At 37.4% G+C, this 19,253-nt stretch overlaps 1 protein-coding gene across 10 annotated transcripts in view; it reads right to left on the reverse strand.

Moving 5' to 3' along the window:
• FER (FER tyrosine kinase) overlaps positions 1-19,253 on the reverse strand; it is a 492,503-nt gene that overhangs the window by 156,275 nt on the left and 316,975 nt on the right. For all 10 annotated transcript variants that reach the window (XM_023731992.1, XM_023731994.1, XM_023731996.1 and 7 more), the window contains one exon: positions 4,275-4,331. In XM_023731992.1, coding sequence (XP_023587760.1) covers positions 4,275-4,331 — 57 coding nt within the window. The remainder of the gene's footprint in view (positions 1-4,274; positions 4,332-19,253) is intronic.

Consider the following 19,253-nt stretch of genomic DNA (forward strand, 5'->3'; position numbering starts at 1 on the left):
ATACTGAAGGCTGTGGTCTTTGAGCTTCATCAGTAAGTTCTTCAAGTCTTCTTCACTTTCAGCAAGCAACGCTGTGTCATCTGCATAACTCAGGTTGTTAACGAGACTTCCTCCAATCCTGATGCCCCGTTCTTCTTCCTATAGTCCAGCTTCTCGGATTATTTGCTTAGCATACAGATTGAACAGGTATGGTGAAAGGATGCAACCCTGATGCACACCTTTCCTGACTTTAATCCACGCAGTATCCCCTTGTTCTATCCAAACAACTGCCTCTCCATCTATGTACAGGTTCCTCATTAGCACAGTTGAGTGTTCTGGAATTCCCATTCTTTGCAATGTCATCCATAATTTGTTATGATCCGACTAATCAAATGCCTTTGCACAGTCAATAAAATACAGGTAAATATCTTTCTGGTATTCTCTACTTTCAGTCCGATCCATCTGACATCAGCAATGATATCCCTGGTTCCACGTCCTCTTCTGAATCTGGCCTGAATTTCTAGCAGTTCCCTGTCGACATACTGCTGCAGCCACTTTTGAATGATTTTCAGTAAAATTTTACTTGTGTGTGATATTAATGATATTATCCGATAATTTCCACATTCAGTTGGCTCAACCTTTCTTGGGAATAGGCATAAATATGGATCTCTTCCAGTCGGTTGGCCAGGTAGCTGTCTTCCAAATTTCTTGGCATAGATAAGTGAGCATTTCCAGCACTGCATCTGTTTGTTGAAACATCTCAATTGATACTCTGTGAATTCCTGGAGCCTTGTTTTTCGCCAATGCCTTCAGTGCAGCTTGGACTTCTTCCTTTAGTACCATGGGTTTCTGATCATATGCTACCTCTTGAAATGGCTGAATGCTGATCAACTCTTTTTAGTATAATGTCTCTGTGTATTCCTTTCATCTTCTTTTGATGCTTCCTGCATTGTTTAATATTTTCCCTGTAGAATCCTTCACTATTACAACTTGAGGCTTGAATTTTTTCTTCAGTTGTTTCAGCTTGAGAAATGCCAAGTGTGTTCTTCCCTTTCGGTTTTCTATCTCCAGCTCTTTGCACATGTCACTATAATACTTTACCTTGTCTTCTCAAGCTGCCCTTTGAAATCTTCTTTTCAGTTCTTTTATTTCATCATTTCTTCCTTTTGCTTTAGCTACTCGACATTCAAAAGCACATTCCAGAGTCTCTTCTGACATCCATTTTTGGCTTTTCTTTCTTTTCTGTCTTTTTAATGACTTCTTGCTTTCTTCATGTGTGATGTTCTTGATGTCATTCCACAACTAGTCTGGTCTTTGGTCATTAGTGTTCAACGCATCAAATCTATTCTTGAGATGGTCTCTAAATTCAGGTGGGATATACTCGAGGTCGTACTTTGGCTCTCATTGACTTTTTCTAATTTTCTTCAGTTTCAACTTGAACTTGCATATGAGCAATTGACGGTGTGCTCTGCAGTCAGACCCTGGCCTTATTCCGACTGCTGATACTGAGCTTTTCCATCGTCTTTTTCCACAGATGTGGCCAATTAGATTCCTGTGCACTCCATCTGGTGACATCCATGTGTACAGTCACCATATATGGTGGTGAAAAAAGGTATTTGTAATGAAGAAGTCATTTGTCTTGCAAAATTCTATCATGCATACCTTTGCGATCTCTGGCATCGTTTCTATCACCAAGGTCATATTTTCCAACTACTGATCCTTCGTTTCCAACTTTCACATTGTAATCACCAGTAATTATCAGTGCATCCTGACTGCTTGTTTGATCAATTTCAGACTGCAGAAGTTGGTAAAAATCTTTAATTTCTTCATCTTTGACCTTAGTGTTTGGTGCGTAAATTTGAATAACAGTTGCATTAACTGGTCTTCCTTGTAGGCATCCGGATATTATCTTATCACTGACAGCATTGTACTTCAGGATAGATCTTGAAATGTTCTTTCTGACAATGAACGCAACACCATTCCTCTTCAAGTTGTCATTCCCAGCATAGTAGACCATATGATTGTCCAATTCAAAATAGACAATACCATTCCATTTCAGCTCATTAATGCCTAGGATATCGATGTTTATTTCATTTTTGATGATTTCCAATTTTCCTAGATTCATACTTCGTACATTCCACGTTCCGATTATTAATGGATATTTGCAGCTGTTTCTTCTCATTTTGAGTGGTGCCACATCAGCAAAGGAAGGTCCCGAAAGCTTGACTCCATCCACGTCATTAAGGTTGACTCTACTCTGAGGAGGCAACTCTTCCCCAGTCATCTTCTGAGTGCCTTCCAACCTGGGAAGCTCATCTTCCGACGCTATATCAGACAATGTTCTGCTGATATTCATAAGGTTTTCACTGGTTAATTCTTTTCAGAAGTAGACTGCCGGGTCCTTCTTCCTAGTCTGTCTTAGTCTGGAAGCTCAGCTGAAACCTGTCCGTGATGCATGACCCTGCTGGTATCTGAATACTGGTGGCATACCTTTGCATCACAGCAACAGGCATGCCCCCACAGTATGACAAACTGACAGACACGTGGAGGTGGTAAGGTAGAGTATCAGCAAAAAAAGAAGTCGACTTTTGACCAGATGGATTGACACAGTGTCTACCGCAATGGGCTCAAACACAGTAATGACTGTAAGGATGACACAGGACTGGGTAGTGTTTCATTCTGTTGTACATAAGGTCGCTGTGAGTCAGAACAGACTCAAGAGCAACTCGTAACAACAAGTTATACAATGTCTTTTAAAATTTCAGTCTTTTTTAAAAAAATATTAAATTACTAACTTGTCATTGAGAAAATAGTCTTTGAAATATCCTTACTAAGGAGTTAAATGCTAAAATTCTCTTGACAGACCATATTCTGTATACTAACTAAACAAAAAAATAATTGAACTATTTCTCTTTAATTGAAAACAGTTTTTCTTTAGAGGAGAACGATCTGTCCATCTCACACACTTTCTCTTATTTCAGTAAAGGGTTTAGTTTTACAATTTAGTATTTCATTGCATTTTCATGGAGAGTTGCTTAATTTCTTTGTAGTAGCTTTTGGTCCAATCACTGCTACTGAGTTTCTAACCTAGAGCAATGGAAAGAAGGAATATTTTCTTAAAAATAATAAGATCATCATAGAGTAAATAAACACATCAGCTACTGATTTCAGCTTTAGCCAATAAAAATCTGCTTTCCAGTAGCAATTTAATAGCTGTATTTGGAAAAGGTATTTTATAAGAATAATAAGTAACAAGAATCCTGCTAAGTAGATTACTTCAACAGGGATTTACTTTCTCAGCAAATATCAGAGATAAAAAATAGGGAAAAAAATCAGTCAATTCATCAAGGTTATATTTGAACCAAAAAAGTAATGAATAAGAATTTACTTCTTTACCTAAAATGTTGGGCCTTGATTAAGTCTACTGATTATTCATATATGTATGTATGACAGCTTTTCATAAATACATGAATTTTATACTATATTTCCCATGACATGAAGCCAAACTTAATTCCAATTTTCCTTTGGAAAAATTACTAATTAAGTCATTGATAAAGAAGTTAATATTTACCCACTGGAGCTCAATTATAAATATTATTGTTAATGATCAAATATTACTAATGATCAAATATCCTCCATTATTGTTATATATAATAAAAAATATTTTAACGTGGAATATAAGTTGGAAGACACTTCCAATTAGATTGGAAGAAAGGGACTTTCATTACTTATAGTTGCCCTCATCGATCGATAAAGCTAGTTACAAAATTAACATATATATTGAATCATGTACTTATATACATAACTAACGAAATAATGTTACTAATTTTTATTACATACTATGATTCTCTATAAAATTCTGAAATTCCAGGGAGCAGTATTTCACTTTTTCTGAACTAGCACATATAACTAGAAACAAATGGAATAAGACCATTAGGTGTTTATTCAAACTTTTATTAACCACCATAGTTTCTTTTCAAATCTCAGCTCACTACTTCTGGCTTTACCACACTGTAATAAAATAATCAATGGTTTGTATTCCTTCCAGAAAAAAAAAAAAAGGTACACATTCTATTTTTAAAAGTCTAAAATCAACATTTCAATGATTTTCACACATCCATTTCAGTGGACAACACAGCAGTTACAAAAGATGTGGTCTTGTGTTCTTCTAGATTAAAGTATAATGTGCCTTGCTCTGTGCTGAAATATAAAGAGCTTTCAAGAAAAAGAACAAATCTGAAGAATTCAAAATCAGTATAAAGATTTTTGGATATCTGGCTTAGCTGATTACACACCTTGCCCAATAATTCTCCCAATGAGACATCTTCATGATTGAGGATCCATTTCTTATCCTACAGAAAAGAAAGAAGAACATTTGTTTAGCCCAAGCAAGAGTAAATTTCCTATAAGATGCATTTGAGGCAGTGGGAAAAGGACCTAAAATGATATTTCATTCAGAACATTCAATCAACAGCACACAAAGAAGCTATAACCTCAAAAAGCTGTAAAACAGATCTAAGAAATGTTACTGCACAACACAATATTAAAATCTACATTACAACAAACTTCTATCAGAAATCTCAGCCTTCAGAATGAGTGTACCCTTGTGACTAGAACTCAGGATGCACACTCCCCCACCATAAAGCATAGGCTCTTCTACTATTCGCCATTTCACAAAAAGTTGTGTCATAAGTGCATAAGGGAATTTTATTTTACAGTGCAAAAATTTCCAATTCTCACGTGATCTTAGAGAATTGTTTCTCTATACAAATCACACTACTAGGAGCTGATTTTTCCCCGTATAAACTGGCCATGAGTTATAGCTGACTAAGACACTGCAGGTAGTCCCATATCTTTCCTAAGTAATTTCCTGTAGTATAATAAAACAAAAAACATCAATTACAGTATCACTAGGGTACTGAAGACCAGTGATTCTAACATGCCATTATGAAACAGCATCTCATTATCTGATCTGAAGAAGTGATTACTACTTAGGGAATATTTTATCATCTAAGTATCTTGACTATTAAACCACACAATGCTATAATGTTAGAAAGGCATATAGATTTAAAAAAACATAAAAGGAATAAAACAAGTAAGAAAGAGAAAGGGAGGGAAGAAAGGGAGGAAGGGTGAGAAAGAAGAAGGAGAAGTAGAGAGGGAAGAGGGTTAGGGGGTAAAGATAAGAGAGAGAGAGAATATAAGAATAAACTCCTGGAGTGACATATTTATATTCATGATTTGGACTTGTGTAGTTTCCCCCACTACGAACACAGACTGAACTGTAATTATGATTTACAATATAAATTGTAACAAGTAATCAAATTTTTTAAGTAAAACTCCACCCTAACTCTTATGGATTGAATTGTATTCTCCAAAAAGATATGTTGAAGTCCTAACCCCTGTTGAATGTGACCTTGTTTGGGGAAAGAGGGTATTTCTTTTGTTATCAGTTAAGTCAAATGAGGACACATTAGAATAGACCAAAACTAAAAACCCGTTGCCGTCGAGTCGATTCTGATTCACTGCAGCCCCACAGAACAGAGTAAAACTGCCCCATAGAGTTTCCAAGGAGTGGCTGGTGGATTTGAACTGTCAATCTTTTGGTTAGCAACCAAGCTCTTAACCACTCTGCCAAGTAGAGTGGGTCCTAATTCTAATCTCTTCTGAGTAGTATCTTATTAGAAGGGAGTCACAAGGGAGGACACCATGTGAGGATCCTTCTATAAGGCAAGGATTTTATTTTTAAAGAGGGAACGGAGAGTAATTATAAGAACTGAATACATTAAAAAAAAAAAAAACTTTTCTTTTTTTGTAATTCTTCAGTTAATCAGAATATCTTTTTAAATTGCCTGGAGCAGATTTAAACCGCCTACAGTAGAGATGGAGCCCTTGTAGCATAGTGGTTAGGTAATCGGCTGCTAACCAAAAGGTTGTTAAGTTTCAACTCACTAGCCACTGCAAGGGAGAAAGATGTGGCAGTCAACTTCCATAAAGATTTAGAGCCTTAAAAGGATATGAACAGGCACTTTGCCAAAGAAGATATTCAGGCGGCTAACAGACATATGAAGAAATGCTCACGATCATTAGCCATTAGAGAAATGCAGATCAAAATACAATGAGACATCATCTCACCTCAACAAGGCTAGCATTAATTCCAAAAACACAAAATAATAAATGCTGGAGAGGTTGTACAGAGACTGGAACACTTATACACTGTTGGTGGGAATGTAAAATGGTACAATCACTTTGGAAATCGATTTGGCGCCTCCTTAAAAAGCCAGAAATAGAAGTACCATACGATCCAGCTATCCTGCTCCTTGGAATATATCCTAGAGAAATAAGAGCCGTCACACAAATAGATATATGCACACCCATGTTCACTGTAGCACTGTTCACAACAGCAAAAAGATGGAAACAACCTAGGTGTCCATCAATGTATGAATTGATAAACAAATTATGGTATATCCACACAATGGAATACTATGCAACGACAAAGAATGATGAAGCTGTGAAACATCTTATTAACATGGAGAAAGCTGGAACTCACTATGCTCAGGGAATTTAGTCAGTCACAGAAGAACAAATATTGTATAAGACCACTATTATAAGAACTCAAGAAAAGGTTTAACCACAGAAGAAAACATTCTTTGATGGTTATGAGGGTGGGGAGGGACGGTGAGGGTTATTTACTAACTAGATAGTAGGTAAGAATTAACTTAGGTAAAGGGAAGGACAGCATACACTGCAGAGGAAGTCAGCACAACTGGACTAAACCAAAGCTAAGACGTTTCCTGAATACAACCAAACACTTTGAGGGACAGAGTAGCAGGGGTAGGGGTCCTGGGACCACGGTTTCAGGGGACATCTAGGTCAACTGGCATAACAAAGCTTATTAAGAAAATGTTCCGCATCCTACTTTGGTGAGTGACGGCTGGCGTCTTAAAAGCTTGCAAGCGGCCATCTAAGATGCATCAGTTGGTCCCAACCACCTGGAACAATGGAGAATGAAGAACACCAAAGACACAAGGAAAGCATTAGCCCAAGAGACAGAAAGGGCCACATAAAACAGAGACTTCATCAGCCTGAGACCAGAAGAACTAGATGGTGCCCGGCTACCACCAGTGACCGCCCTGACAGGGAACACAACAGAGGGTCCCAGATGGAGCAGGAGAAAGGTGGGGTGCAGAACTCAAATTCTAGTAAGAATACCACACTTAATGGTCTGACTGAGACTGGAGGAACCCCGAAAAGCATGGCCCCTGGGTTCTCTATCAGCCCAGGACTAAAACAACTTCCGAGGCCAACTCTTCAGACAGGGATTGGACTGGACAGTGGGACATAAAGTGATACTCGTGAGGAGTGTGCCTCTTAGCTCAAGTAGGTACAAGAGACTAAATGGGCAGCTTCTGTCCAGAGGTGAGATGGGAGGGCAGAGAGGGTTAGGAGCTGGTTGAATGGACATGGGGAATCATGGGTGGAAAGGAGGAGTGTGCCGTCACATTATGGGGAGAGCAATTAGGGTCATATAACAATACGTATAAATTTTTGTATGGGAAAAATTTTTAAAAAAGAAAGATTTAGAGCCTTAGAAACCCTGTCAGGCAGTTCTACTCTGTTTTATAGGGTCTCTAAGAGTTGCAATCAACTTGAAGACAACGATGTGGTTTGATCTGGGTTTAGAGTTGAGACAAAGTATTTTTACTTGTTGAAATCCAAAGTACAGGTAGGAGGACATTTTCAACATGTTCCCATAGACCCTTGCTTGTTGAATCTCAGAAGAAGCCTCATTAAATGGGCAGTGTCATGGTTTGAATTATATCCCCCAAAAAATGTGTGTATCAGTTTGGCTGGGCCATGATTCGTGGTATGGTGTGATTTTCCTGTATGTTGTAAATCCTGCCTCAATGATGTTAACGAGGGAGGATGGGTGGCAGTTGTGTTAGTAAGGCAGGACTGGATCTAGGAGACTGGATTGTGTCCTGAGGCAATCTCTTGAGATATAGAAGACAGAAGTGAGCAGAGAGACAGGGGGACCTCATACCATCAAGAAGGCAGTGCCGGGAGCAGAGCGCATCCTTTGAACTGGGGTCCCTGTGCCAAGAAGCGCCTAGTCTGGGGGAACATTGATGAGAAGGCCGATAGAGAGAAAAAGCCTTCCCCTGGAGCTGACGCACTGAATTTGGACTTTTAGCCTACTTTACTGTGAGGAAATAAACTTCTCTTTGTTAAAACCATCCACTTGTGGTATTTCTGTTATGGCAGCACTAGATAACTAAGACAGGCAGGAAAAGCATTCTTATTTCCATTATGCAGATGAGAAAAGCAAGGCCTTGAGAGGGTATTCTTATCAATAGTCACAGGGATAATAAGTGGCAGGGTTGGAATAAGCACTCCAGTCTTTTGTTTCCTGGTTCAGTGTTGCTACATATTCTTTCACCCCTATTGTACTATCAAGAAGTGTTACACTCAAAATAAATCTAAGTGAGATAATTTTCTGAGTCTAAATTTTATATATGGAATCTTGGTGGCACAGTGGCTAAGAGCTCTGCTGCTAACGAAAAGGTCGACTGTTCCAATCCACCAGCCACTCCTTGGAAACCCTATGGGGCAGTTCTACTCTGTCCTATAGGGTCACTATGAGTCGGAATCAACTCAACAGCAACGGTTTGGTTTTGGTTTGCAAACTGTATATATATCATGTCAGGTAACTGAAGAGGAGAATCAAATGATAGAATATACATCTTTAATCTGAATAAATGCTGTGTATTATTTTGCCCTAGGTGTTCATCTACAATCTATGATAAATGAGTGTTATACTTTCAAAGAGTCAGTTCATACCAAATTGTAGAAGTACCTAGAGGTGAAGAAACTTCTCAGGTCCAAACTCTCATTTCATTTAGGTCTATGCCTATTGCATCTAAGATAAAATGGATTAAAAAATTGTTTTTCCTTGAATTATAAAACTGGAAGGTCTACCAAGATGGTCTTAAAATTAAATTATCTTGGGCAAACGACACAGGGACCTGAGGCAACTCGGGCTAGGAGATATGGGAATTCTGCCTAAGGCACACCTTGCATAATCTTCAGTAACACACCTCCTCCCAATCATCTCTATGGCAATAAGATTGATTCCAGCTTGCTTGCCTACCAGAATATCAACCTATTCTCTAATTGCATTATAAGTAGTTGCTGAAGTCTCAATTTAGCAGCCTCTATCTGTAACTGATCATGGGAATGTTGCAGGATCAGGTAGCATTTCGTTCCATTGTGCATGGGGTTGTCATAAGTCAAGGGTCAACCTGATGGCAGCTAACAACAACAGCATTCCAAGTGTAGATCAACATTTATTTCCATGGCTAGCTTTAAGTATAATTTTAAAACATGGCTGTCATGGCAACATTTCTCAGACAAGGCTTTAGGATATGTCAAATTTATTTGTATTCTGTTCCTGAAAATTCTGTAGCCTTTACCACTGGATTAAAGAATACTGCAGAGTCCAAACTACTCACTGAATGTAAGGAGAAATCTGTTTATATTTCAAAGGTACCACCAGTTACACCTGCTTTAATAAAGAAAAGAAGCAAACCGGCAATTCTAATTTAACTGTTAAGTAAGTTAAACAATGAGAAATATTTAATATAATCAAAAGATAAAAATACAAAAGATTTTAAAATTGTTAATACTTGGCTATCTATGCCAGGCATATTGCCTCTCTCTTAAGGTCAATCATTACAGCCTATTTTTGCTGTTGAATGGAGCCCTCTAGCTCTACTGGAATAAAAGCACCAGAGAAATCTGGACGGGAAAGGACCGTAGAGATCACTCAGCCCAACCTCTTGCCCTAGTTGTCTCCACCTACCCACCCATCCACCCACTCATCCACCCATCCACCCACTCATCCACCCACTGATCCACCCATCCACCCGTCTACCCATCCACCCATCCACCCATCCATCGATTTAGTCATCCATTCACTCAACAAACATTTATTGACACTACTACTAGCAGCAGATGAGAATTACAACTTCAGGCAATTGGAAATCACTAAAAACCCAGTGATGGGAAACACTATTTTATCAGCAAACTCAATTTAAGTTTGAATTATTCTAATTCTTACAAGACTTTTTGTTATAATTAATTTACATCAATTCTAGTACCGGGGACACGAAAGATACATCTCGTCTATTTACTACATAACAGCATATTATATGTTTAAAGACAAAAACTACATCCTCCTGAAAGTCCGGGTTTTCTAATGTAAAATCTCTAACATTCTTTCTATCATTTCTCACGTGATGTAATTTACAAACACTTCTGACGTGTATGTAGGGGGAATTAAATATATCTGTGTGTGTGTGAGCGTCTGTGCATGTTTATGTGTGTATGGTTAAATTATAATGAATATATTGTGATCTGCATAGTTTTATGAAATGAAATGTGCACTCTACCCCAATGTTCTGCCTCATATGTTATATTCAGAAACAATGTTATTACAATCTTCTCAAACTTTATTTCATTACTTAATAAGATAAATATATTGTGACTAGTATATTCATTGAATCACTAATTATGATACAGGGAGTATTTCTTTTCTTTTTTTCTGTTTCTAAAATTTAACAATTTGTTTGACTGAAAATTATTAATGGGGAAACAAGTAGTGATTTTCTAAGAAGAAAAATGTGGCAAGATATAGACATCCCCAAACAATTAGAAAAATGTTAGAGTTTTTATTGAACTTTTAAATAATTCATCCCAGTTTTCTGAGGGAGGTTTCCATTACTGAAGTACCTTTTTGTTTTGTTTTGTTTTATGTCAAACTTTGTTGAAGGCTATCTTTGTGATAATAAGTAGAGTTTTCTTGTTAGTGGTATAAGTAGGTGATGCAGCTACTCTAGGGCTAATATTAATACTTGGTATTTTTTGCAAGTTAAGTAACAGACCTTATATAATGAAGGTTGTTATTTGTCTAAACTGCAGGTGAGACATAAAATTCACATGATATAATAAACATACAACCATAACAACCTAGTATATACTCAACTAGGAGTCTCTAAAAATTTTTAAACATTGCTTCATAATGATTAAAAAATAAACCATGGGTAATCTTTGTGAATGTGACTTAACATAATAATGAACTTTAAGGAATTAGGGCTGATAATAAGCAGAAATTATATCATGATAATAATAATTATTACTTCCATGATACGTGTTTTAGTGTTTTCAAAAAAACCAATAAACCGAATTACAAATGGGCATAAGAGACTAGGATACAATAAACAGAAATGTAATTTTTTTTCCTATAGGTTACTTCTTGTCTTTAATTATCATACAGTTAATTGTTTGGACTTCTGCAGCATCAGATATCTGTATGGAAAATTCCTTTCTCTGACACTGAGGAGTAAAAATGTTTCCGAACTGTATAGGTAAATGATCCTAACTAGTACTCGATATTTATTGCTTCATGGACTACCCATTTTTCATACCCTTGAACAGAAGATAACTAAAAGAGTTCTTCAACTAAAACAACAAGGTATTGGATAATAATGCCATGATTTAAGACAGTATTAATAAAGATATCAAGGAATGGATTTATTTAGAAGATATTTAGGAGATAGAAATTATGCACTTTGGTAATCATTGGAAAATATAGGCTGGAGATACAAATTATGGTGGCCATATGAACCCAAGAAATCACAATGTACCTTTTAATAGCCCCTCTAAATAATCAATATTTAGCCCTACTAGTTGATTTGTGAGTGAGATTAAGAAGCAGAAAGAATGGATGAGATGGCCCCATTGATCTTCTGACAAGCTGGCCAAGGATACTGAGTCTGGTTCTAGTAACTTCTGGATGTGAAGGAGCTTCTGCCCCTGTCTTAGCTTGGGTTTTCCCTGAAGCAGGTCCTGAGGTAATTCTGGGAGTTCAAGGAACACCAGTAGAAAAGTAGGAAATGATACAGGGCAGCGGAGGCAGCCAATAAAAGGTAAGCTATTAAGCCAGTCACTAACTGGGGGCTAATTCTAGGAAATGATACAAGACGCATGCCTCAGAATAACCTACCCAAGGGATACTTATATGCCAACTTCTGAGATTCACTGGTGTAGGGTGATGGGGCAAGGGGTGTTAATTCCCTGGCAGTTCTCATGGTGGGCATGGAAAAAGAAGCTTTCTGTGGATCTAGAAAAAAGGCCAGAGATGAAATACCTGTAACTGGAAGTTGGCCAGAGTACAAAGAAAGGTCTGTGGGCTATGAGCAGCTCATTGACAGCATCTGCTACAACCCCTTCCTCATTTATCATCTTCCCAAAGACTTGGCATCCTAAAGGGTCTCTCTTTCTGGATTTCCTGTCTCTATCATTACCAACCCTGCCTGAACTGAGCGCTAATCAGTTGTTGACACTGACTCTTTCTACCTTTACTCCAAGCTACCCACGCACATTTTTTAAATGACTTAGTTAATATTTAGTGTAGTGCTGTTTTATTGACCCTATCCTGAACCTCTTATGTAATAATTTGAATATACACCTGACGTTCCGCTACCTCTAGTTAGGAGATTCCTAACATATAAGTCTGCATCTGGAATTTACTCTTGTTATTAAGAGAGGTGGTGTTCTATCACTTGGAAGAAGCAAGGACTTCAACATGCTCTAGCAATGATATTTTTTCATAGCATTCATATTCTTTAGCTAAGCTTACTGCTACTAGTATAAAATGGCTTTTAACTTTTTTCAAAAATTGATGAGAATGCATCTTACATCTATTTATAAATAGATGATTGAAATCTTACTGTAGTAAAGTAAAAATTACAATGATAAACAACGTTAGAAAATTGTTTCAATATCTCAAAAAATCTTACAAGGGTAATTTTTTTAAAATACTGGATTATTTCAATACTAGACATACATAAAAGTTGCTTAGAGAGTGAAATTTGCCAAATTAAATTCAATAATCTCATTAATTTCATTTTATTAGGAATGATATTATGAAATTTGGCCTCAAGACATTATAAATCACATTTGTGAATGTAATAAATCTTTATAAATCAGATACTTTTAGAAAAAAGTGATAACTATATAAAAAAATATGAGTAATTCTTTAGTTAAAAGAAATTTTAGAAACTGTTCCACCTTTACTGTGGGGCCATTTTTAACCAACTTGATAGAATTGACCACTTGTACCTTAGTGTTTCAGTTCCTTTCTGTGCATACATCTCTCTTACATACAAGGTGTAAGAAATGAATTCAATTAACTAGGGTTATTTTTCATGTTTTATGTAAGAATTTCAAAGTAAAAAGAAGAATGAAAGTTTAAATAAAGCAACACACAGCATTAGAAGGTCACATGAGGGTTAATCCAGTCTTAGCACAATACTCTAGAGCAGAATACCATACAAATCCTATTTGCTAATCCAAACCTTGTTTCTTATTTCTTAGAAAAATACTTGGCTTTCAGAAATTAAGTAGTTAATATGGACAAAAGGTAGAAGGAGATGCTGAGACATAAAGAAGCAATAATTGATTAAAATGCTTCACCAAGTGAACTAACAGAAATGCATTTTCTCAAATAATTGAGATTTAAAATTAGTAACTATGTCATCATGTGATTTCCAAATTAGTTCCTTCTATTAGAGTAAATTTTTACTTATCAATCTTCTTTACAATGAAACATATCACAATGAATACTGTCATGGACAGCATATTTAACTCACAGAAATTGGTGTATCAGAAACGTGAAAATTTACTCATAGATTCATTTTAGCTTACAACTTCAAACTCCGTTCAGTTTAGCCGCAGAATTACAGATAACAAATAAAATTAACTAAATTGAGATCCATTTCTTTTTTTATTTTCTAAAAGGGATGCAAATGAGAAATAGTAAGGGTAAATGGTAAACAGAAGAATGAACAACTAGAAATACACACTTGTTCGAATTTACACACAGTTCAAATTTACTCTACTACTACTGCAGCAATAAGGCGATGAAATATACTCTCTTGGGAAGAAGGAGGACTCATGAAGACAGCAGTCAAGATTCCTACTTCTATATAATATATCTGTACTATGAACTGGGCTCACTATGGTCACAAAAACTATTAGGAAGGATTTTTCCGGGACTCACAATACAATATACAAGAAGATACAAAGCAGTCTGGAATTTTCCAGGCTATGACAAGTTACTAAAAGAAAGTTGAAACAGTGAAATAGCATGCTAAGCAAAGAATGAAGTCCACAGACAGTTCAGAGCCTAGCTCCAAATACATCCTAATATACACATACATGTACTAAACTGTGCTAGAAATTCAAAGATATGTGAATGCGAAGAAAGTGCAACAGTCCTATCTTCAAGGGCTTTATATATAAGCGTATGAAGAGCAAAACTTATAGAGGCTAAGGGAGAAATATGCATTGAACGGAGCTGGAACACAGAGGTACAAGTGGTCAATATTATTAAGACAGCTAAAAATGGTTTCACAGAAGAGGTGCAAAGGTTTCAAAAATTTCTCAGAACTAACTTTCCCTTTATTTCCTAAAGCTACTAAACTAAGAAAACCATAAAGTTCTGTTTCATGTGGTAAGAAACAGTAACTAGTGTCTGTGGAAAGAACACAGCTATGCCGTTCCCTGGTGTCTTTGTAAGGAAATGGAAATGGCTACAATGGAAGCTGTTCTAGGGTAGAAAACTGAGGCACGGGGGGTGTGCATACACGTGCAGGGGAGGAGGATGGGGGTTGAGGTAGGAATGTCCATGTTTCTTTCATCTATGGCTGGTGATTGTCATCATTCCAACCTCTCCCCAGACTAGAGGGTCTGCTTTTCTATTTCACTCCCAACAAGCTGCCCCCTGAGTCCATCATGTGCAGCCTCTACCGTAGGCCACAGGAGCCACCACTCCTGTGGAAGTCAATGTTCTAACTACACTGGAGAGAAAGGGGCTGGGAGAAATACATTGCTGTAATTTTATGACAGAATTCTGAGGGCATATTCTATTAAAAAAGAAAAACTAAACTTGTTGGCGTCCAGTCGATTATAACTCATAAACCATTGGAAAATGGTAGCAATGTTCCATATGTTGGATGCACTACATATATATATTTGAAACCCCAAGCACCATTGCTAGCGTTGCTTCTCTAGGAAAGTTCATCTCCAAACAAATTAATTAAAGATGAACTTTTGGAGCACACTCTGTTCCAAATGTTATTTTAAGTGTCATATGAGTAATGTAACAGATGATAAAGGAGTTCAGAGGAAAAAGAGGCCATATTGTGCTAGAGTAAGTCAGAAAAAGCCTCAAAGCAGAGGTGGAATTTGAGATAAGCCTTGAATGCAAATACAATTCTGATGTATGAAAGGAGAAAATAACTTCTGCAAAGGCATAGAAAGAAATGGGAAAGCCCAAGATTTGTTCCAGGAAGAGTGAATACACCAACATGGTGAAAAGCAAAGAGTTCTTAAAAGGAAGGAGTGCGGGATGAAAAACCAGAAATTTATTTTCTGACCAATCCATAGAGAGCTTTAAATTCAAAGCAATCTAGTATTGATTAATCTTATAAACAAGGGGTCTCCAAACACCTTTGTTTGTGTAATCTATTAATTTATATTATTTTAAATGAAAATGGTTCACTATACAAATATATAATGCATATTACAAAACACCTTCAAAAACACAAATTAAAATGTAGTCACTGGACCAGATGGTATATAGCCAGTTCTCCCTGTTCCTTCCCACTAAGTACAATTATTGTTGTGTTGTTAGGTGCCATCAATCTGTTCCGATTCATAGCGACCCTAGGTACAACAGAACAAAACACTGCCTGATCCTGTGGCACCCTCACAATAGTTGTTACCCTTGAGGCCATCATTGAAGTCACTGTGTCAATCCATCCCATTGAGGGCCTTCCTCTTTTTTGCCGACCCTCTACTTTACCAGGTATCATGTCCTTCTCCAGGGACTGGTTGCTCCTGATAACACGTCCAAAGTACGTGAGATGAAGTCTCACCATGCTTGCTTCCCAGAACAACTCTGAATGTACTTCTTCCAAGACAGATCTGTCCATTCTACTGACAGTCCATGGTATATTGAATATTCTTCACCAGCACCATAATTCAAAGGCATCAATTCTTCAGTCGTCTTTATTCATTGTTCAGCTTTCCCATGCAAATGTGGCGACTGAAAATACCACGAGTTGGGTCAGGTGCACTTTATTCCTCAAAGTGACATCTTTGCTTTTTAACACTTTAAAGAGATCTTTTGCAACAGATTTGCCCAATTCAATCCAACCTTTGATTTCTTGACTGTTGTTTCCATTGATGCTGATTGTGGATCCAAGAAAAATTAAATCCTGACAACTTCAAAAATTTTTCCATTTATCATGATGCTGCTTATTGGTCCAGTTGTGAGGATTTTTGTTTTCTTTATGTTGAGGTGCAATCCATACTGACAGGTGTAATATTTGATATTTATCAGTAAGTGCTTCAAGTCCTCTTCGCTTTCAGCAAGCAAGGTTGTATCATCTGCATATTGCAGACTGTTAATGAGTCTTCCTCCAATCCTGATGCTATGTTCTTCTTCATACAGTCCAGCTTCTCAGATTATTTGCTTAGCATACAGATTGAATAAATATGGTGAAAGGATGCAACCCTAATGCACACCTTTCCTGATTTTAAACCACGCAGTATCCCCCTGTTCTGTTTGAATGACTGCCCGCTGGTCTATGTACAGGTTCCTCAAAAGCATAAGAAAGTGTCCTGGAATTTCCATTCTTCACAATGTTATCCATAATTTGTTATGACGCACACAGTCGAATGCCTTTGCATAGTTAATCAAACACAGGTAAACATTTTTCTGGTATTCTCCACTTTCAGTCAAGATCCATCTGATATCAGCAATGACATCCCTTGTTCCTCGTACTTTTCTGAATCCAGCTTGAATTTCTGGCAGTTCCCTGTTGCTGCAGCCATCTTTGAATTATCTTCAATAAAATTTTGTTGCATGTGATATCAATGACATTTTTCGATAATTTCTGCATTCTGTTGGATCACCTTTCTTTGGAATGAACACAAATATAGATCTCTTCCAGTAGGTTGATCAGGTAACTGTCATCCATATTTCTTGGCATAGATGGATGAGCACCTTCAAAGCTGCATCCATTTGTGGAAACATCTCAATTGGTATTCCATCAATTCCTAGAGTGTTGTTTTTCACCAATGTCTTCAGTGCAGTCTGAACTTCTCCCTTCAATACTATCCGTTCTTAATCATATGCTACCTCCTGAAAGTCTACCAATTCTTTTTGGTACAATGACTCTGTGCATTTCTTTCATCTTCTTTTGATGCTTCCTGTGTCATTCAATGTTTTCCCTGTAGAATCCTTCAATATTGCAACTTGAGGCTTGAAATTTTTCTTCAGTTCTCTCAGCTTGAGAAATGCCAAGTGTGTTCTTCCTTTTTGGTTTTCTAACTCCAGGTCTTTGCACATTTCATTATAATACTTTACTTCGTCTTCTTGAGCCACTCTGAAATCTTCTGTTCAGCTCTTTTACTTCACCATTTCTTCCATTTGCTTTAGCTACTCTATGTTCAACAGCAAGTTTCAGAGTCTCTTCTGACATCCATTTTGGTCTTTTCTGTTTTTTTATGACCTTTTGCTTTCTTCATGTATGATGTCCTTGATGTCATTCCACAACTTGTCTGGTCTTCGGTTATTAGTGTTCATTGTGTCAAATGTATTCTTGAGATGATCTCTACATTAAGGTGGAAAATATTCAAAGTCATGTTTTGGATCTTGTGGACTTGCTCTAATTTTCTTCAGCTTCAACTAGAACTTGCACAGGAGCAACTGATGGTCTGTTCTACAGTCGGGCCCTGGCCTTGTTCTGACTGATGATATTGAGTTTCTCCATTGTCTCTTTCCACAGATGTAGTCAATTTTTCTTGTGTATTCCCTGTGGCCAGCTTTACGTGTACAGTTGCCACTTATGTTGCTGAAAAAAGGTGTTTGCAATGAATAAGTGGTTGGTCTTGCAAAATTCTATCATGCTATCTCTGGCATCGCTTCTATCACCAAGGCTATATTTTTCAATTACTGACTCTTCTTCTGTTTCCAACTTTTGCATTCCAATCACCAGTAATTATCAATGCATTCTGATTGCATGTTCCATCTACTTCAGACTGCAGAAATTGGTAAAAATCTCCATTTTCTTCATCTTTGGCATTAGTGGTTGGTGAGTAAATTTGAGTAATAGTAATAACTGGTCTTCCTTGTACGTGTATGGATATTATCTTATCAGTGACAGCACTGTACTTCAGGACAGATCTTAAAATGTTCTTTTTGACAATGAAACCAATGGCATTCCTCTTCATTTTGTCATTTCTGGCATAGTAGATCATATGATCATCCAATGTGAAATGGCCAATACCAGTTCATTTCAGCTCACTAATACTAGGATATCAATCTTTACATGTTTCATTTCATTTTTGACAACTTCCAATTTTCCTAGATTCGTATTGCATACATTCCACATTCCGAATATTAACGGATGTTTGCAGCTGTCTCTTCACATTTTGAGTCGTGCCACATCAGCAAATGAAGGTATTCAAAGCTTTACTCCAACTACATCATTAAGGCTGACTCTACTTGATGAGGTAGCTCTTCCCCAGGCGTATTTTGAGTGGCTTCCAACCTAAGGGCCTCATCTTCCGCCACTATTTCAGACAATTTTCTGCTGGTATTCATAAGGTTTTCAGTGGCTAGTTTTTTTGGAAGTAGACCACCACCAGGTCCTTTTTCCTAGTCTGTCTTAGTCTGGAAGCTCCACTGAAACCTGTCCACCATGGGTGACCCTGCTGGTATTTGAAATACTGGTGGCATAGCTTTCAGCATCACAGCAACACAAAAGCCACCACCTTATGACAAACTGACAGACGAGTGATGGAGTAAAAATATAATCCCTGTAAATAATGTAAAACATCATGAAAAAAGAACTCAGAAAGTTGGTAAGAGGAAGGCAAACAGGTTTGGGACCTCAGGAATGAGAGAAGAACACAGAGGCAGCATATCTTATGTCCTCCCACTGAACAGAAGCTGACCCCGACTTGGCATTCCTGACTCCCAAACTAGTAACAGAAGTCATACCAGGTGGGCCTGCCCATCCCTTCCCCAGATAGAATGGGAATCCCACCGACAGCATTAAACAAGATCAGCATCACTTGCAAGAGGATGATCGGAAGCCCAGCTAATAATAAGTGGCCAGGGGAAGTAAGCTCTTTCCCTA

Source organism: Trichechus manatus, unplaced genomic scaffold (assembly GCF_000243295.1).
Source record: "Trichechus manatus latirostris isolate Lorelei unplaced genomic scaffold, TriManLat1.0 scaffold00047, whole genome shotgun sequence".
NCBI lineage: Eukaryota > Metazoa > Chordata > Mammalia > Sirenia > Trichechidae > Trichechus > Trichechus manatus.